This window comes from Terrapene carolina, unplaced genomic scaffold (genome assembly GCF_002925995.2).
Source record: "Terrapene carolina triunguis isolate 2854851 unplaced genomic scaffold, T_m_triunguis-2.0 Scaffold211, whole genome shotgun sequence".
Lineage (NCBI taxonomy): Eukaryota > Metazoa > Chordata > Testudines > Emydidae > Terrapene > Terrapene triunguis.
In genome coordinates, this window is record NW_020664562.1 from 40064522 (window position 1) to 40086574 (window position 22053).

General features: G+C 40.3%; 1 protein-coding gene across 6 annotated transcripts in view; it reads right to left on the reverse strand.

The window, feature by feature from the left end:
• The window catches only part of LOC113407395 (nuclear factor 1 A-type), a 301659-nt gene that overhangs the window by 95621 nt on the left and 183985 nt on the right, over positions 1-22053 (reverse strand). For all 6 annotated transcript variants that reach the window (XM_026655854.2, XM_026655853.2, XM_026655856.2 and 3 more), the window contains exon 4: positions 6576-6650. In XM_026655854.2, coding sequence (XP_026511639.1) covers positions 6576-6650 — 75 coding nt within the window. The remainder of the gene's footprint in view (positions 1-6575; positions 6651-22053) is intronic.

Below are 22053 nucleotides of genomic sequence, written 5' to 3' on the forward strand. Positions count from 1 at the left end.
GAGTGTAGGGCAATCTCCAGCAGATCCAGGTGGATCTGAAGGCCCCGCTACCTCAAAACCATTTTGTGGCGGCACGAAAGAAGCTCTGTGTCATACAGAGAAAGTAGACCCCTCTGGTGGGCTGTGGACTACAGCTATTGATACTCACTCTACCTTTGGGGGAATTACACTGCGGGTTGGCCCTCTACCTCCAGAGGTGGGTGCAACAGGACTTCCCCTATAATTTGTTTACATTATACCTCTTCTTTTGAGTGGATAAGGACTGCTTGATAAAAGCAGACTGGAAAGCTATATTCATTCGGTTAGACCCATCTGTTCCCTGCCCCACCCCCTGCCCGCTCAGAGTAGTGGCAATGAATTTAATTTCTCCTTCACATTCCTCCCACAGTAACTACAGTGTCAGTTCTATATCTTTCAACCGAGATGATTCTGCTTCAGTACTTCTAATCATCTGAGTCGGAATGTTACAAACAGCTTTATTCAGCCTCTCGGGTGAGCGTGAGGAGTCACACACACAAACAGTACACGCAAGAGATTATTTCCCTTTTATTGCCTTAAACAGCAATGATTATTTCATACAGTTACAGAATTATTGCACATTTCAAACACTAGGGCTGCCACTTCATGCTAATCTGAGACCTCTTACATTCTGTTCCAGTTTCCCATTGCTAGAGCCCCCCAAAATTCTATGCCACAGCAGCACCCATCTACGCAGCAAGAGTAAGGAGAATTCTGCAGCTGGTTTCAATAGATACCGAAGCACTGCTACAGCAACCCCGAATCACAAAGAATGACTGCTTGAAAGTCTCACACTTTGAGTATCCACTCCTAAACTGCATTATTCCAGGATCCCTGCCTTTTCAAAATTCCATGACCATAAAATCATTCACAGCCTGTGGAATTTATTTAATCCTTTCACGGGATCTAAAGTGTCTAACACAGGAGAGAGAGAGAGAGAGAGAGAGAGAGAGAGTGTGTGTGTGTGGTTTAACTGGCATATTAAAAGGGTTAAAAATCATCCCACTAACTCCATGAAAAACTGAACTAGCATTTTACAACTTTAAGTGTGGCATTCTCAATCCAGTGAGCAGGCAGGGTGCTTCGTACATCAGCACCGGGAATTATATAATTTCAACCAACAATGCAGTGCGAAACATGTGTAAATTTGATCTGCTTTTAGGGACTGCTCATTAAGCCCCAAATCCTTCCTTCACAGCTCAGCCTGTATATTTCAGCTGTCTGTGGGGGATATCCACACAGGAAGGAATCCAGATCAGGAGCATATGCAGGTTACTCAAATCTAATGGCTGCATTAGCCTCCTCTCCATGCACCTTCCCTGGCCCCAAGCTCCCAGCCTGTCAGTGTCTCCCATTCGCACTTCCAGGGTCCTGCTGAACAGGGAAATCCCGTGGAGCAGGACTTTGTGCCAAATGGGGTGAACAAATTCTGCTCTGCCTCCCACATCTTGCCACCCTTTCACAGCAGGCACGAATGTGCCCTGGGGACCTCTGCACACATGAGCTGGGGACAGAATTTAGGTCCAAATCCTCAAAGGTATTTAGGAGCCTAGCTTCTATGGATTTCAATGGAAGTTAGACACCTACACACCTCTGAGGACCTCCTCATAAAGGATGGTTGGAGGTGAGGGGTTTGTTTCGCTTGTGCAACAGCTGGCTGTTCAATCAACAAATCCTGCGTATTGTCTGGGATCTACAGGAGCTTAGGGCCCCCTGTGGCTCTCACCAGCAACATAGGAGTCAACAGAGGTGCACTGGAGCCACACTTGTATGGCTTCCCTTCATCACTGTCCCTAGGATATTCTTTAAGGGGAGTTTCCCCAGTGCTGAAGGGGCCAAGGGATGGTTAAATATAGCCTCAGGCTTGAGGAACAATAACGTGCATCTGCTCTGACACTCCTGCCTTTAACCCTCAGCCCAATCCTTCCCAGTCATGGATGAACTTCTCTATGGAGAAGTCCCAGCAGAGTCTGGGGTATGTGGGTCAATGCTGATTTTCCCCAACCACAATACAGGAATATTGGGGATCTGATCTGGCCTACTCACATTGGACTATGAGTGGAGAACGATCTCATACCTAGTTTTAGCATACACAGAGTCACAGAAATGTAGGGCTGGAAGGGACCTCGAGAGGTCATGTAGTCCAGCCCCCTTCACTGAGGCTAGATCATCCCTGACAGGTGTTTGTCTAACCTGTTCTGAAAAACCTCCAATGATGGGGGATTCCATGTTTAGTTTCTTAAAATTGGCAACATCTTTGTAGTAGCCTTTTTCATGCCCCTAAACTTCCAGCCTGCCAGTGCCTCCCAATCTCACCTCCTATGCCCAAGCACCCCTGCTTTCTTTCTCATGGTTTGTTTTTCCTATTTACCCAGCCTCTGGAAGATTGAGCAGCAGGCTAGTGAGTCAGTGGTAAAGCCCATTGCTGTGGAACAGAAGAAAGCTACAGGTGTGCCTGTCACCAAGAGGGTCTATAATTCTTGTTCAGTGGCTCAGATAGCTCAGTGGTTTGAGCATTGGCCTGCTTAAACCCAGGGTTGTGAGTTCAATCCTTGAGGGGGCCACTTAGGGATCTGGGGCAAAATCAGTACTTGGTCCTGGCAGGGGGCTGGACTCGATGACCTTTCGGGGTCCCTTCCAGTTCTATGAGATAGGTATATCTCCATATATTATTAAATAAATACTATGATGACTAGGACCTATACAAATGATAGATAGATTAAAGATATCAGTGGTTCTCAAACTTTTGTATTGGCGACCCCTTTCACACAGCAAACCTCTGAGTGCAACTCCCCTTATAAACACTTTTTTATATTTAACACTATTATAAATGCTGGAGGCGACGTGGAGTTTGGGAGTGGAGGCTGCAGCTCACGACTCCCTAAAAAATCACAACCCCCAGTTTGAGAACCCATGGATTAGAAAAAGGTATAATGTTAATACCAAATATTTGTTCCCAGGAAGCTGACTTTTTGCTTAGCTTTTTCACCCCCCTACCCAGACTTGTCTGGCTGATATAACAGCATTTTATTTGAGTCTCTCTGTCACACTGACCCCTGACAACTTTATTCAATAAATATGGCATATTATTATTACCCAACAATACCTAATGAGGAAATGCTGGAAACACTTTGTGCCTCATGTTAATTTTAGATGACAGAAGCTAACAACAGACAACTACTTACAACTCAGGGAAACCATGTGTTTCTATTATCAAATTTTAAAAAATCATGAAAACTACAGGCCATACAGAGCTACAGTTGACGCAGACGCCAAAATCTGCTTCTTCTTACTTAGGTGTAAATCTAGAATAACCCCATTGACCTCAGTGCAATTATGCTGATGTAACAAAAAGCAAAATTTGGTCTTTCCGTCTCAGCATGAGAATTCCTGTAGCATACACACTGCACAGCAAGAGGGTCAGTGACAGAGAAGCAGTCTGTCCTTGAAAATTCATACACATTTAAACACATTTAGAAAATTAATATTATTGAAATGTTTTTTAAGCAAACATTGCTTTGATTTAGAGCTGTATACAAAATGTGGGCAGAACTGCTGCACTGCATCATTCATCCCCAAAACAGCATTCGCCACAACAGGGATTCGGGCCCAGAATCACACAACTTTCTTCCAAGAACATGCTCCTGGATCTCTCTGCAGCCTCATGATCATATGTGGAATATGACCTTTTGTGAAGCTGTCATAGCGCATGCTCAGGAAATCAAAGAAGGGCCTCACCACAGAGGATGAGCATATGGGCTGCTTCCCCAAGCAGGGTGGCGTTTAAAATTGCGGTGGCTTTTTAGAGAAATAAATATATAGACTGGATTGAGTGTATCTTGATAATTCAAGCTGCCAAGTTCTAATAAAAAAATCCTGGTGAATCTGGATTAGTGCTCTGCAGGGGTTGAGCTCTCCAGTGCCAAAGCAATCTGTGGACTAGTCTGGAGTAAAGCCACAAGTATATTTAAACAGCCCAGCCAGGTTTATTCTGAATAGCGCAATATATCAAGCAACCTTACATGTCAGTTTAGGCACAACTCATAGCAGTTAATCATGGATCCTTTATGCTAAATCATTCCTGAATGTTGGCATGCAAATTCACACTGACATCAATGGGATTTTGTTGGTAGAATCCACACTAGACATATCCTAGTGTGTGGGCTTGTCAGATCTCATAAACGAAACAGGGTCAGGCCCGGTCAGCATGTGTATGGGGCACCTCCACAGAAAATCCAAGGTGCTACCGGAAGTAGTGTTGCTAAGCCAGCAGTTGGTATTCTTTCTTCTCAGTCAGTACTGAAGGGAGATCCTAGTAAGTGCTGCGGCACTGTTTTTCGCGGAGGTACTACCGGATATCTTGCAGACAGGATATAAAACTGAGGTCCTGATTGCATAGGGTCCTTAAAGAAACCATAGCGCTTTTTGCATGAGCAAGGAGTGCAAGCCCTTGTGTCCTGGATAAATAACAGTTGGAAATTTTATTCTACCTCCCAAAATTTCCTTGGTAACTCCAATGGATGCAATGCTATATTTTCTACCCTACCCTCCTGTATGTTTCCAAGCAATTTTTAAAGGCTGCTGTGTACATTCCAGCGACAGGGAGCATGAGCCTCATAAATACAATTCATAATATGTTTGTAAAATTTGTTAGACACTGGGATCTTTGGTAAAAGATTTGTTGTTGTTGTTGTTATGATAAAATGTAATGGAAGATTAATAAGCATGAAATATGCTGGCTCATAAACTCAGTCCCAAACTCTCTGCTATGGAGATCGGAAGTCAGGAGTGGTGAACCTAGTTACTTTCTAACAACTGCATCTTGCAAACACATGAACCAGGGTTGAGAGAAACCAGAGACAGCTATGATGACTAGTGCTCCTCCAGTGAAGATAAGATTATTTTAATGTGGGATGTCTTAGAGGGAGAAAGGGTGGATTCCCTTAGGACTTCAAGAGCCTTTACCCTTTGCACCAAATTAAAACATCATAAAATGGAGCTATTCACATACAGGAGGAGATAACTTAGCTATTCCCAACACTGTTTATGTTAAACATCAATTTAGTGCACTACAATAAAATAATGAAGCCAGGATTTTAAAAAATTGGTGCCAAACATTAGGCTCCCAAGTCCATATTTGGGCACCTAAATAAAGTGGACTGGTTTTCAAACATACTGTGCACCCAGAACTTCCTCTGGCTTCACATGTCCTTGAAACAGCCTTTCCACAGGTCATCTGGGAAGGAGAGCGAGGAGAATTGCTTGGCTAAGGTCAGGGTACCCTTTTCTTTCTCACTCTCCCATGCATACCTCTCTGATGCCTACACAGCTCCTCCCCAACCCCCACTTCTAGTTTTTCAATAGGAAGCCAATTTAGTGCTCTGACTAGTGCTCTGGTGTGTGTGTGTGGGGAGGGAGATAAAGTAGGAAAATAGGGTGACCTTTCCTACAGAAACCCCATGGTTTGATTCAAAAACATGGGTTCTCTCCTAAAGCTGTCCCTGCCAGGCAGGGCCCCTGGAAGGCCAAAAGTTGGACTTGCAGTGCATATAAACAAACTTTTAAACTTTCATGCTGAGAACCTGCATGCCATGTTTTATTTCTGAGCATATTAAAGCAGATAAGCTGCAAGGTTTATATTGTAAACACAGTACAATTGTTAACTACTGCAGTACTAACTGGTGCTACTGTAATGTTGCAACATAGTCTGGCCCTAGCTACAGAAATCCACAGCACCCTAGCAACGAGGGGCTGGTCTAGCTGTAATCAAAACAGAGGCACAGCTTCGAGCGGGGCTGTCCATGCTCTCTCCTTGGACTGTCTGGGTTATGTCATAGAAAAATACAATCAATGCACCTTTGATCAATGGAACGGGGTGGTGACAGGTACTCTTAATTCACTGTTGTTAGTGAGTATTGACAAGCTGGTAATGATCATGCTGCAGCGTGTCACTCATGCTGTGGGTATTAGCATTCTTTAAAGGTCAAAAAACAAATCCTTTTAAAAGGCAGAATTCCATACAATGGAGGTAGAATGCAGGCCTCACAAAGTTAAAGCTGTACGGGTCTGAGTAAGTGAGCCTCTTAGGGCTAACACCGGTATAGCTGTCCACATTATTTGCAAGTTCACCAATCTAAGGGTGTTAAAACAGCAGCCACTTCTATGCATACACATACATGTATATACAAAACTGGTGTATACGTAATTCCTGGCTCATGGGCACAGATGATGTCATTTTAAAAGGTCTGGTTAAAATTCATCCCTTAAGCTTTGAACCTACAAACTGATCCACATGGGCACCTACACAGAGTCTTAATATCTTCAGTAGGGTGCCACATTGGTGTAAGGATCCATCGGTTTGCAAAATCAGGAACTTATCATTTGTTTTTAAAATATTCTATTATTTAAATTTCCCACTTAATTTAAAATGTGGAACACAGTTAGTCATGTGTGGAGTGCAGGTAGAAGAGGGGACAGTCAGTTTCTGGGGTGGGGGGGAAACGGGAGGAAATGAGAGTTATAATAAACACAGGAAACAACAACAAAAGGATACTTACTCTGTGAGACTCTGACTAGCTCAGTCACACTGAAAACACCTGATGTGACAAAACTGTCCTGGAAGCCCAAATGTCCTACAAAACAAATAGAATGAAAGAATTTTGATGAGCATTAAGCATTTAATGACAGTATTCTCAAATACTTTAGTTTCATTTAGATCTCAAATGTGACACCAAATTTCCCACTTAGCACTAATTATTATTTATGGAGGTGGGTAACTAGTCATACAGCTATGTAGGCTATTTTGTGGTTTGTATCTGGAGGTTAAGAAAGCTAACGTGACACATCAGCAGGGAGTTTTCTAGATGTTAAAGCATCTCAACAGGAAATCTGAAACAAAAGAGGACTATTTTAATATACGGTTACCTTAGATGACCCCTAACGACTTAACAACTGAAATTAAAATACTGTACCTAGGAATCAGACAGGACAGCTAAATTCTATAATCGTTTTAAACATTATTCTCTAAAGAAACATCTGATCAGGATTATCTACCATTCATTCAAACAAAACAAGATTTAAAGATGTACTCTTCATTTTCTGAGGTTACACTAGGGAAATCTTAAAATAGCAGCTGTTTTAAAAAAAAACCCCAAACCTTTAAAATAAATGCCTTTCCCATAAAAAAGAAAAATTCTAGTATTTAAAACAAGCTTTGCAAAAGACAAAATAAATCTCTGCATAAGAAAAGCATTAACTTTAAGCCTTGGAATTTCTTTGAGACAGGGTGTATGTTTCCCTGCCTGTTTCATTTGTGTAAGAGATGACTCTACATTTTATATCAAAATGTTGTTACACTTCACATAATGGTATTTTCCTATTTCTCTGAAAACATGTCTATCACCAAATGTTAATTCAATTTCACGGGCATAATCAATTACAAAGCAAGCAGCTTTCAAACTCAAAACCAAGTGCAAGTAAGTGTACATAGCTGGATTTACAGTTCATACAGTACATATCAGGACTTCAATTAGAGGTCTGGAGCTAGCAGGCCAGCCTGACCTCTTGCTTTTGAAATCAGGGTCAAAAGAGAAATCTCAGGATAAAGGGATTATTAAAAGAACTGTAAAGTCGTACTTGTCCACAGGATAAGTGGCATACCTTTTAAGGTTGTCCTACTTAAAGTCACTGATTCCAATGCACGCACACACATATTATTGAATGTTTTATAGGGGCACCATCTGCCCTACATAGTTAACTGTCTGTCAGATACAGTGTTATATTATTATATTCAGTGCAGTATACTATACACTACTGAAATTATAATTTGGTGTCAATAGGTCCCTCTATGTGTGTGTTTGTACTACATATGCACACAAATATATTCACAAATCTGTCACGATCCAATAGTTTACAGCTAAATTACTCAAATGTACTTGATGTTAAAAGTTAACCCAAATAAATCTCTCATTCTACTAGCATGAATTTTTACTATGTTTTTGAGGGGGAAAAAACTTTGAATATTTTAAGTGCATAAAATGCCAACGTAGAAATTGAGTGTTTTTTCCATTTTCTCAACTCAAAAGTAGATTTCAGAAATTTTAGGTGATTGTGCCTGGCCCAGTTTGCATTTTTCAATAATAAAGTTCATGATTGCATCATTTTTCTTTTTAAAAGTGGGTAATTAGTCAAATCGAATATGTTCATTGGCAATTTCCTGAGTATTTTTAATATGAGAATCTACTTTTCATATACTGCAGCAGATTTGTTTATTGGATTAAAAGATCTATGAATTAAAAATAATTCTCTTAGGTCTTCACTTCAATGGAACAACTCAGACGCCTAAGGTTAAGCACATGCTTAAGTGCTTTACTGGATAAGGGCCAGAACGCTCAGTACATGGCACCATCAAGCACCATCATGGCACCTACCCTTGGTAGGTCTGATAACAATAGACTATACTGGTTCTGCCTGTTGTGTCCACTGGCACCTTTGTTTGCCTGACAGGCTGTAACAAAGGAGATCCTATTGCAATAATGTTGAGGGTGTGATTTCAAATACACAAAAGCAAGAACATTCACAGTGAAGGTAAAACATTGGGCTCATTCTCAAAGTGTTAGTGTTAGTGTGTGTGTGTGTGTTTTAGAGGGTTGTAGTTGCGATTGAACAATAGTGCAAAGCATGACAAGATTTTCAGTCTTAATTAGTGAAAATAAACATTTATTGGCTGAGATTTTTTAACTGAATTATACATTCATAAATGATTAGGAAATCGGGCCCTTACTCACACCATTCACATCCTGACTCATATGAGCTGTCCTCTTGAATAGGCCCTGATCCTTCAATCTGATCCATGCATGCATAGATACGTGGTGTCCCATTGAGTTTAGTGGACTCCGTGTAGGCCTAAAGTTCTGCCTACATGATTCAGATTGCAGAACTAGAGCTTAGGTTTGTAGCCTTTGCTGAGGAAACTTTCTAAAATTGAAAGTGGAAAAAATGAAGGGAACCCACCAAACAAATGACAAAGGAATGGCCAGGACACAGCATAATTAACAAGAAAAGCTGTAAAAATGTAATTTTTTTGTGCCTGCTAAAAAAGGCCAAAATGGAAAAATGTCTTTCAGAGAAACTGTATCAATTTGGCTGTTCCACTTAATTGTGAATGAGAAAAAAAAAACATTAGGTAAAGTTGTTAAGTAATTCCAAAAGCAGATGTTAGCATTAAAAAATCCTTAATTGAAAAGAGGATTAAACATCCTAAAGTCTGCAAGATTTACTTCTAATACAGCACTTTTCTGAAATATATGCAAAATTATACTTTTGTTAAATACCCCTAAGATAGGAAGTTGAAATTGCTGTTCATGAACTGGTTATCTCTCCAGTTTTGTACCTCAATCATATTTGGGTAGTAAAGCTGGTGTTTAAAATGAGAATTAGATGATCCTTATTGAATTTATCAAAAACTATTCATTCCCTGAAGTTCTATGCAGAAACTAGGGCACTTGGACACCTAAGATAGGCCCTGATTCAGCAAAGCACTAGAGCATAAGCTTAATTTAATGCGTTGCCAAATAGGGATGGGCTTACTCACACGCTTAAACTTAAACAGGTGCTTAAGTGCTTTCCTGAATCAAGGCTTTATGTCCAAAGAAACTCCCACTAAAATAAGTGGGAGTCTTTCCGTTGATTTCAATAGGAGTTGGATCTGGACATGAAAGAACAAGCCCTGGGTTTCAGTACTTCGCTGTAAGTCATATTTATGGGGATGATAATTTTTTTTCTGGAGGAAGTAAGAAAATAATAAAGTTAGCTGAATAAGGTATATAGTAATACTAATCAGTAAATAGTACCTTAGTACCTAGTACACTCTTGGTATTATACAAATAATATGCATATATAACACCACCACCACAGTAAAAGTAATTCACTTTAGCTTGATGGTGACAGTGTAATTATGTAAAATGTGATCCTATAAATTACATTTTCTTCATTTTGGGATCAAACGTTACCCCAATAATGAAGGAGCAAAAACAAGTCTACGTTTAAGGAACCTAATTCTGATGTTGCACTATGTGATGGGGCGTCTGCCCCACACAGGGTTGAAAGGGGTTAAGTTGGCCAGGCAGGCTAATTAACTCCACCAGGTGCACCTGAAGGAGGAGCCAGGGAGCACACCACTAATTAGAAGTAGGCTCAGCGAGGCAGGAACAGGCAGGGCCAGTATAATGCCCTGGAGCTGTTAGCAGCAAGGAGGCTGCATGAAGGCAGGGAAGCAGGCTGCAGTTACTCCCTGGGAGCCTGGCCAGCCCAGAGAGGGAAGAAGCCCAGGAAAACAGCAACAAGGGGTGAGATTGTGTAGAGACCATGGCTGCTTGTTATAGGGTCCCTGAACTGGAACCCAGTGTAGAGAGCGGGTTTGGGTTCCCCTACCAGCCAATGGGGAGTGGCAAGGGCATTGGAGATGCCAGCCATCCAGCGGGTCTGGAAGGACTTTGAATTCTCAAGAAGGGGAGGACCTTAGTGACCTGGCCAGAGGGCCAAGCCATGAACAGGAGATGGCAGATCTGAGAGTGAGCAGGGCCACACGTCGAGACAGGATGGGGCAAGACACCACCGGAGGGAGAGCACAAGCCTGGCGGAGCTAATTCCCAGGACGGCCAGCAGGAGGCACTGCTAGCGATGAGTGAACCCTGTGACACACCAGTTATGTGCAAGTCAATTTCCACAGACCTTAACAGAGTTTCTCCTGTTTTACACTAGTGAATGTGAGATCAGAATTAGGCCTCAAGGTCTCATTCCATTTGCTCTGTGTTATTAAGTGAATTCATATAAAGACTGAGTCAATGGAGGCCTTGTGTGTACAAAAGCCAACTAAATTGCCTCCGAATATTTAGTGTCCATGGAGAGTCACCTTTGTATTCGTAATTCATGCCCAGGAAGGGAGTCTCAGATGTAGGAAGATTACAGATCAAGCACTTGCATTGAAGTTTGAGAAAATCACAACTGAAGCATTTACTTTTATCTGGAAAGCCTGTATACAGTAAGCTCATCAAGTCACGGTTCCTTAATTACATATCAAAAAATGTTTTCATTGTACCAGTGTACAAAGTGTTACTGTTGTTTTAAAAGTTTTCCTTATATTAATTATTATTATTATTATTTATTAAATAATTATATCGTGCATAAGTGTATGTGGTACTTTGCAAACAAAGCATGTTCTCTGTAATTTGAACAATAATATACTGTGAAAGAGTTAATCTTTTGAAGAGGAAAAAGTCCAAATTCAGTTATTTCATTTGCACTGGACAGTCTGACGATGTATTATAGTATTAAGCTTGGAGAAACAGCTTTCTGGGAAACTTTGATTCACTTTCAGTATTTTGAAATTACGAGACAAGCTCCTATACTAGGACTGAAACAATTTATAAACCCCTATTCATGTCAAGCATCTTACTGTACATAACCATCTTAAAACCTTAAAATAGTAATAATCAATTAGGACTTCAAGCCTATTATCTTAACCAAATGCCTGATTAAAAAGAAAAGCCCTCTCCACTCAAAGTGCAATTTGATTCCTCTTGGTTCTATCCTCCACCTAGATAATCCTCTGTTTCACAAAGTGTTGAGTAACTAATTAATATTGCTTAGAATATACACGTCAGTACACCAATGCAAGGAGCCTCGGTAACAAAATGGAGGAACAGGAACTACTGGTGCAGGAAGTGAAACCAGATATCCTAGGGATAACAGAAACATGGTGGAATAGTGGTCATGACTGGAGTACAGGTATTGAAGGTTATGTGCTGTTCAGGAAAGTCGGAAATAAAGGTAAAGGTGATACAGTAGCATTGTATATTAATGATGAGGTAGTAGACTGTAAAGAAATTAGAAGTGATGGAATGGATAAAACAGAATCTATATGGGTCAAAATCACTTTGGGGGAAGAAAGCTAGCACTGGTTCCACTGGGACTGTCCCTGGGTTATGCTACAGACCCCCAGGATCTGATGGATATGGATAGACATCTCTTTAATATTTTAATGAATTGAATACTACTGGGAATTGTGTGATTATGAGATACTTTAATTTCCCATATATAGATTGGAGAACAAGTGCTACTTATAATAGTTGGGCCCAGATATTCCTGGATGTGATAGCTGACAGATTTCTTCACCAAATAATCACCGAACCAACAAGAGATGATGCAATTTTAGATTGACTATTGGTGAGTAATGAAGACCTCATAGAAGTAGTTGTAGAAGACAACCTTGATTCGAGTGATCATGAGGGAATTCAGTATAAACTAAATGGAAGGATAAACAAAAATAGATCTGCAACTAGGATCCTTGATTTCAAAAGGGCAAACTTAAAAAAATTAAGGGAATTAGTTAGGGAAGTCCACTGGAGTGAAGAACTCAAGGATCTGAATTTGGAGGAGACTTGAAATTACTTTAAGTCAAAGTTGCAGACACCATCTGAAGCCTGCATCCCAAACAAGGGGAAAATTTTCAAGGAAGGATCGCAGACCAAACTGGATGGGCAAGCATCTAAGTTATTAAGAGAAAGCAGAAAGCCTACAAGATATGGAAGATGGGATGGATCGGCTACGTCTTGGAAGTCAGAAGGGTAGGGAAAAAATGAGAACTGACAAAAGCCAAGCAGAATTAAGCCTCGCAAAGGAAATTAAAACCAATAGCAAAAGATTCTATAGCCATATAATTTTTTAAAAAAACAAGGAAATAAAAAGTGGGACTACTAAGCACTGAATATGCGGTGGAGATGGCCCAAAATGAATACATTGCCTCAGTTTTTAAAAAGGGTAATGAGGAGCTTAGGGGCAGTGTTAGGGTGGCTAATGAAAATGAGGATATAGAAGTAGAAATTACCATATCTGAGGTGGAAGTCAAACTCAAAACAGCTTAATGGGACCAAGTCGGAGGGCCTGGAATATCTCCAGCCCAGAATATTAAAGGAACTGGCACATGAAATTACAAACCCAATTTTTAATGAATCTGTAAACTCGCGGGTCGTGCCCTATGGCTGGAGAATTGCTGATATAGCACTTATTTTTAAGAAAGGAAAAATAAGTGATCCAGGAAATTACAGGCCCATTAGTTTGACCTCCATTGTATGCAAGGTCTTGGAACAAATTTTGAAAGAGAAAGTAGTTAAGGACATAGAGCAGGGGTGGCCGAGCTGCATGCAGCTCTTTTACAGTTAAAGTGCAGCTCACGGACTGCCCCCCATTCTCCACCTACCAGACTGGGGTGCGGGGGAGCTCAGGGATTGTGTCCTGTAGCAGGGTGGTGGGGCTAGAGGCTTCAGCCCCACAGGAGGCCCCTGCCAGGGCTCGGGGGTTTCATCAGGAGTGGGGCTGAAGCCGTAAGCCCTGGCAGGCATACCCGGCTCTCAAACTTCTAAGAATTATCGTATGCACCTGCGGCTCAGAGGTCAGTAAGTTTGGCCACCCCTGACATGGCGGTAAACAGTAAACTGGGATAAAATACAACATGATTTTACAAAAGGTAAATTGTGCCAGACTAACCCGATCTCTTTCTTTGAGCAGATAATTGATTTTTTTTTTAATGCAATAGATCTAATCTACCTGGATAAGGCATTTGATACAGTTCCACATGGAAAATTATTAGTTAAATTGGCGAAGATGGGGATTAATGTGAAAACTGAAAGATGGATAAAGAACTGATTAAAGAGGACACTACAACAGATCATACCGAAAGGTGAAATGTCAGGCTGGAAGGAGTTTACTATTGGAATTCCTCAGGGATCAGTCTTGGGACCAATCTTATTTATCATTTTCTTTAATGACCTTGGCCCAAAAGGTGGGAGTATGCCAATAAAATTTTGAGGTGACACAAAGTTGGGAAGTATTGCCAATACTGAGGAGGACCGGAATATCATAAAAGATCTGGACAACTTGAAAACTGGAATAACAGAAATGGGATGAAATTTAATAGTGCAAAATGCAAGGTCATAAATTTAGGGACTAACAATAATTTTTTCCCCTATATCTGAGGACGTATCAGATGGAAGTGACAGGAGAAGAAAGACCTGGGTGTATTGGTTGATCACATGCTGATTATGAGCCGCCAATGTGATGTGGCTGTGAAAAAAGCTAATGCACTCCTAGGATTTATCAGGTGAGATATTTCCAGTAGAGATAGGGAAGTGTTATTACCATTATAAAAGGCCTGGTGAACCCTCATCTGCAATTCTGTGTGTAATTCTGGTCTCTCCTGTTTAAGAAAGATGACTTCAAACTGGAATGGGGCAGAGAAAAGTTACCAGGATGATCAGAGGACACTCAAGAAGCTTGGCTTGTTTAGCCTAATCAAACGAAGGCTATGGGGAGATAAGATTGCTCTCTATAAATACATACGAGGGATAACGACCAGGGAGGGAGAGCAGTTATTTAAGTTAAGCGCCAATGTTGACACAAGAACAAACAGATAAAAACTAGCCATCGGCAAGTTCAGGTTCAAAATTAGAGAAGGTTTCTAACCATCAGAAGAGTGAAGTTCTGGAACAGCCTTCCAAGGAGAGCAGTCAGGTGAAAAAACCTAACTGGTTTTAAGAGTGAGTTTGATAATTTTCTGGAGGGGACGGTTTTATGAGATTGCCTGCAATGGCATGTGGTCCATCTGGGACTGCTAGTAGTAAATATCCCCAAAAACCAGAGATGGAAGTATAGACAGGGAGGTCTCTGAGTTACTGCAGAGAATTCTTCCGTGGGTTGTAGCCCACGAAAGCTTATGCTCTAATAAATTTGTTAGTCTCTAAGGTGCCACAAGTACTCCTGTTCTTTTTGCGGATACAGACTAACACGGCTGCTACTCTGAAAATAATTGAGAACTCTCCTCACCAGACTGCTCAGTGGATTAACTTTTATCTAACTGTATTGTGGTGTCAGGATAGGTGTGGTAGAACTTCGGCTTGATCCTCAGTCATGTTCTTTCCCCCAGCAAAAGCAAACAAATAAAAGGAAGGATAGAACATATGTGCATCACGTGATATCTTCATATAAGGTGTTTATACTCTGCAAGTCTTGTGTAGACTACACATCCCAGCAAGCAATTCTCCATCGTCACCTGAATACCCTCTACAATCAAGATGGACCACTGCATTCTGGGACCTGTAGTCTATATGGACCACAGTACTCTATTAAAACTAAAGGTGACTATGATCTATTTTATTTTTTAACTCTGTAGTGTGCACTGGGCCACTGCATGCAACTCTGGTTAACGCTAACCCAAGGGATCCATTTTATTTTTCTTCATACAAAATATGTTCTGTAAACCCATAAATTATAAGCTTTAAAAGATGGGCTCAATTAAATCTTTAAAATAAGTGACTTTTTAAAAAAGAGTTCAAACTAGAAATTAACCATTATTTTAATTCTGATACAGAAATCTCATTTCCCCCCTTTTTCTACTTGCACCCTTCCTGCCCCAGCCTTGTTTTGGCTACAGTTACTTCTAGCTTAATTTTATTGTCATAGCAATAATTAACCATGGTTATTTTATTACACAGTCAAATGACATATTTCCTTACAAAATAAATGATAGGCCACAAGTCCCATATATCATTATTCTTTGAAGCTTGCCTGCTCAGCTTTAGCACAGAGTTTTTAAGAAGCACCAGAAAATTCTTTGTGGAATGTAACAGAATGAATTAGACCGTCCAGGGCATGTCGTGTTAGTACAATAGAGGAACACTTTTAAGACTTTAAAGTCATGTAATACAATTCTAGGCTGGATCTTTCTTGTTGAAAAAAGTAGAATGGGAGTGATTGAAAGAGAAAAGGGCCAATATTTGACAACAGAAATCAGCATAACCTTTTAACAGCAGCAGTCATGGATGACTGCCCTTTGACCCGGAGAGATTATGTGGGATTTCAATGACAACAGCTGGAAGTGAGCATGTGTGAATAGAGAACACAGATCTGAGGCCTAATACAAAAGACTGCACAATCCCTGCCCAGATCAGAGTGTTGATTAGAAATTGTTTCCTGGTCCTGGCTTAATAGAGTGTGATAATGAAAGTTTTGTTAACCCTTCACACCATGCAAAATCATTGATGAATTGTGGGGGGGTTTGAACTCCAAAATTCCTGAACTGAACGGAAGAGAACAGTATGGTTCCAGAAAACTTCTTGATATTGTGGGCCAAGCTGCAACACCCATACTCAAACTGAATAGGAACTTCGTCTGTGCGGAGTCCCACTGGTTTAATGGGATTGAGGGCTTGATCCAGCATCCACTGATGTCAGTGGAAGGATTCTCATGATGTTAATGGGCCCTACACGTGACACAAGGTCCTATCCAATGTAAGGGTATGAGAATTGAGTAATAATGGGGTTTCCTCACTGAGGCCTGTGAATTCAGCAACTCTGGTTGCAGCCAGTTTCATAATCCATTAGAGGTACAGGGGAGTTCATGGTGCTTGTAGTCTCTAGGAGCTCCAGTCACAGATCGAGACTTCTGGTGCTAAGCATTGTACAAATACAGAACAAAAAGACAGTCCCTGCCCCAAAGAGCTTACAGTCTCCCTGTAGAATGTGCTTCGCATTTCACAGGATCGGGCCCAATGAAAGACCCGCAAGTCCACGTTTAAGAACCTGTGAAGCCGTGCACCATGGAAACCAGACAGTCTGTCCTGGTGTTTTGTTGCCTAAAATTACTACAGAGGTTGTAGACACTTTTTCTCTACCTATTTAACACAGAGACCTTTTAAAAATATATAAAATTTTTGCGATAATGAAAACTATTAAGAAAAATCACAATTTCAGTAAACAAATTCTCAGCAGTTACTACTGTCTAGGGCCCTACATCTCGGAAAACAACAGATGTCTTAAATTAGCATATTTATCTGTTTCAGGTCTTCAATCCAAAAAGGAAATGTTAAAAAAAAAGAGGAAATGTCATAAATGGTCATATTCATTTGGCAGCTTATGAGATAATATGCTCCTCAAACCCTTTCAAAGTAAATGAGATGAAATCTACATAAGGATAATCATTTTGGAATATTTATGGCACCTGACAATAAAGAGAGTAATAAAAAGAAAAGCAACAGAGGGTCCTGTGGCACCTTTAAGACTAACAGAAGTATTGGGAGCATAAGCTTTCGTGGGTAAGAACCTCACTTCAGATGCATCTGAAGAAGTGAGGTTCTTACCCACGAAAGCTTATGCTCCCAATACTTCTGTTAGTCTTAAAGGTGCCACAGGACCCTCTGTTGCTTTTTACAGATTCAGACTAACACGGCTACCCCTCTGATACTTGACAAAAAGAAAAGCCTTTCCCATGCAAATAATAATAGTAAGGAGTTATTTATCTTCCTTTCTTATCTAGGTTGGTTACAACAATTGTGATCTCCTAGGTCTCTGCAGCGATATTACATATTCAGCTTTATCGTCCTGAGACTGGCTCAGTGACTGAGTGAACACAGAAAGGAACTATGAGGTAATCCTGGGCAGACTGATGGATACTGCTTTCCTAATGTAGTTGGCGATGCCATGTGATGCTACAGACTACCCAGTAGGCTTGGCACAGGTAAAATGGTACCTGTGTGCTGGTGGGGGAAATGAAAGAGGAGGGGTACTGTCATGTTCAGGCTGATTTCCCTGGCATGAAGAAATATGGCAAGGGGACTTTAAACCCATAGTCTCAAAAGAAGCTGCCGTTCTCTTTCAAGATGGGAAATGTCACTTAGTCTGTAACTCATGATATCATGTTTCATGTCAATTGATCATATTTTGGTTTTATGTTTATATTCCAGATGCGGTTTGAAAACACTGGTTTCCACAAGGAACACCAGATCCTGCCAATTATTACTCATGTGAGTATTCCTTACTCACCATGGGCCCAATCTTGTTCTTACTAAAGTCAATGAGAATTTTGCCATTGACATCCACAGGTGCAGGGTTGGGCCCTCATGATGTCCTACTGACTTTAGTGTAACTACTCACTTCCATGAAATAAGAGTTTGCAGGATAAGGATCTGGGAATGTAGGCCATAAGAACAATAGAAGGCCAAATTCTGGTTATATTTAAACTGATGTTAATTCAGAGTAACTCCACTGATTTCATTATACCAACTCAGATCAGAATTGGACCTATATTATCGTTTGCATCAATATTACTGGGGGATATGCTGTAGGCATTGGGTGTACAAGACCAACATGCAAATAAACTGAAAGTTATTTAAAAATGGTTTGGAACATTTACATATTCAAAATAATCAGGAAGTGAAATAGGCACATTTGTTTCAACTCCTTGTTTATAGCACTGCAGCCCCTCCCTCCTTTAAATCTTCCTCTAACCATAGTGATGTTTATTGAATACCTGTCATTTCTCCAGCAGCATGTGCCAACAGCAGCTCACCAGTGCCAGGCTGCATGAAAACCCTTCTGTTTCCTATTCTCCAAGGGGCTCCGTTAGATCAACTACTCACCATACCCAATACACTGAAACCCATAAATTTGCAAATACTGCAGTCAAAATTCTTAACAGAAAACTGCACCCATTTTGCCCAGCTTTGCATACTGAAAAATCGCATGGTGAGAAGCATTTCTCACCATGTGTAAACCGTCAATTTGATTTGAAATTAAAATTTTTGATTAACACGAGCATTTCTGAGCCTCCTGCTGGCAGCAGCCCTATTGCTGAAAAGTGACATGATTTGTGACACACATGCTGTACAGAAGCCCCATGCCAGCGATTGTTAAACCCATTTTCATTCTGCTTTAATACTGGTATGGCACTCAGGAAAAGAATATAAATATTCAGGGGGAAATGGGACGGTTGTTAAATGCTAACGCTCTTTTTCTGGGTGGCAAAGCAGTATTAAAGCAGCATGGAAAATGGCATGGGGCTCCTATAAGCCACAAGTCCTGTCTCTTTTCAGCAATAGGGCCCATCAGCAAGAGGCTAAGAAAAGTCCATATTAAGTACAAAACCTAACTCTCCTTGACATTTCATTTCAGTGGGAGATGCTTTTTGCTAATAAATGCTGATGGGCTATACACAGAGAAATGGATGTAGCTTCATCCTAATCCCACTGGCAACTCCAGCCTCAAAACCATGATCTCTTGTGCCATAGGTATGATATTGTAGCTTCCATACTGGCCTATGCTATTTTCTCCTGTTTAGCTTATTCCCCAATGATACAAATGTTTGATAGATTAATACTTAATTGTAAAGGATGGAAAGCAGAAGAAACTTATGTGATTTTTAAGATTTTTAAGCCCTGGATTCTGATTCTTGTAACCACTGCAAATTGCTGAGGAAAATTTTCCTGGGTGTAACAATCTGTAAATCCCTTTTGTGTTGACCTTTTTTTCAGGTCTGTGAAATTCTCATATAAAAGATAAAAGTACATCGGGGATTTTTGCAGCTGTATGGCAGTGTTGCTACCGCTAGCGTCTGACTCATCTGTGATACCTGCATATTTCTCAAGGTGGAGGATTTTTTTCCAGCAATGTAGTGTTCTGAAGAAGTTTATCACTAAGCAAGTGTCAATACGATTCATTTTTGAGCAAAAAAACAGCGTTGACAATTTCTACCCTCATTTCTCAACTCCAAACAGTGTCTCACATCGAACGCTCAGCTTCACTAGACTGTTTATTCCTGGTAAACACAGAGCAAATTCTACTTGGTAAAGTAACACAACTATTAGAAACGTCTTATAATTATTAAAAATAACGAACACTTTGACTGATGAATGAAATACTGGGATATTTCAGAAGTCCTGGGGAAAAGTTCCAGGGGCACTAGAAAACCATGGATGAAACCCTGACTCCATTTAAGACAACGGCAAAGCTCAGGATTTCACCCCATATGAAAAACCAGCACAGTAAAGTCTTGATGAAACCATCATGTATGGTCTCTATAGACATCTAGGTTCTTTTAAATAAAACCTGTTTCTAAATATCTAGGTTACTATGTTGCCTAAATATACAAATAAACCCAGGAATAGTGTAATTATTTTAGGACCTATAAAAAACACCAAGTTTTATACTCCCTCTGCTGGTGGTAGCTAACTATATTCCCATAGTTTATATCATCATAAACAATATGCTGCAGTTGACACAACTGATAAGGCTTGGAGTTGGGTTAAGGGAGTTTGAGGCACTGAGATCAGAAAAAATTAAAGCTGGCCCAAGATTTTTTTAAATTAACAGTGAAGGAAACATACGAATAACCCATTTGTTTATAGGTGGCAGAATTTTATTAGATAAATACAACGCAAGTGAGCAATCACCATACTTCAGGTGAAGCCAGGGAGGGAAACTCCTTCTGCTCCCAATTAGTTTTATAATATTGGTACATACCCTTGGGTCTCCATGAACTATTCCCTCTCCCCTTCCCTGCCTTAAACCTGTCTCCCTCACCACTACTACAGTGAAATAAATGCTACTGTGAAACCACAATAATAGATGTTTTAGAAATACCTGCAGTAGATTCAATAAAATTAAAAAGGACCTCTGGAAGATGGGCATTTGAAATGGAAACTAGGTCACATGGTCAGCCAGCCCCACATCTCCCATGGGCTTTTCCACTTTATTCAACATGATTATTTATGTGTTATGTGCTGACATTGTGCTCCACAATGTACAAAAGTGTCAAAACATTCACTGATGATAAAATCTATGTGAAATATAGTGCTGAATTTACCTGCAGTCATCACCAGTCCAGTCTTCAGAGTTGCCTTTCCAAAAGGCTAACATTACTGTCAGACTCTCTACACTGACGATAATTATTCGCTATACTATGAGAAGGGTGTCCTAAGGAACAATAGATTGCCTGTAGTAAACCACTTACACCAGGATAATATACTCATCTTCCTTGGACTAGAACAAAAGCCTTCCCAGTATAAGAATGACACACTCAACATTAAGGCTTAGTTCTACCCCTAAATCCTTACCAACTACCCCAAAATATAGGAACTTAATAAAATAAAAAAACAAAAACCCTTCCCCAAGCCAAGTTCTGACCCTGGAAAAGGAGACGTACCAGAGATTCCATGAATTCCACTATGGACTTTGCTATTGATATTGATTTTACATGGAAGGCAGATAGTATGGTGCTGGGTGGCAATATAAAACAGCCAGACCTCTATAAGCAAACAAAAAGGGACTTCATTCACAAGGCTCTTTACATTTACCCCAGTGAGTTCAGTTTAAAACAGAATCTCTCCATTAAACTTTATAATGCAAAAATATCAGAATTTTTCTGGTCTTCCTTTGCCTGCATTATTGGAACCCAGAAATAAAAGGGAAAAATAATGATTGGTGAATTTTGGATGATTTGGAATTAAATTCTGAATGGATGAGATCCCAGCATTGCAGATTCTTATCTCAACTGTAACTGGAAAAACGGAACCTCTTAGGTCTGCAACACTGGACAAGATATCTCATGAGAATGGGCTCTCTCAAACTATTTTGGATCCGAGACACAAAAAAGAATTAAAAAAATTAACTGACTTTTTGTTAAATTTTCAATACTGGATTGGTTTGGGTACAGTTTTGGATTTTTGGCCAAGAGTCATTTGAAGCGTAAAAGAGAAAGTTCTTATTGTATCCAAGCCAGCTTGCCCATCCCTAGAAAAACATTCTTCCAAAAAATATGAGGATATGAATGGTTCTTTTTCTTGGAAGCTAAATTATCTAAAATGAAGATTCTTCCTATATGAGAGAAGGGGAAAATGGAATAGGAGAAAGAACAAGGCAGATTTTCTGCCCTCTTTCCCATCCCAAAACAATTCATTCATCCAAGTCACACCTCTCCTAGCAAGTAAATGCATAGCTTTTTCCTTTCAGGATAGGCCACTTAACTTTAAATCCTATTTTAAGCACAAGAGAGTGGATGGGAGAGAGCTTGCCCTGGCTGTAGGGACTTAGAAGCCAATGTTAGGGACTATCATTTAATATATACCCTTGCTTAGGAGAGAATTTGTCTTTCCTCCACGCACCTTGTCACTCACATCATTCCTAGAGAGCTGATCGATATTCTTATATT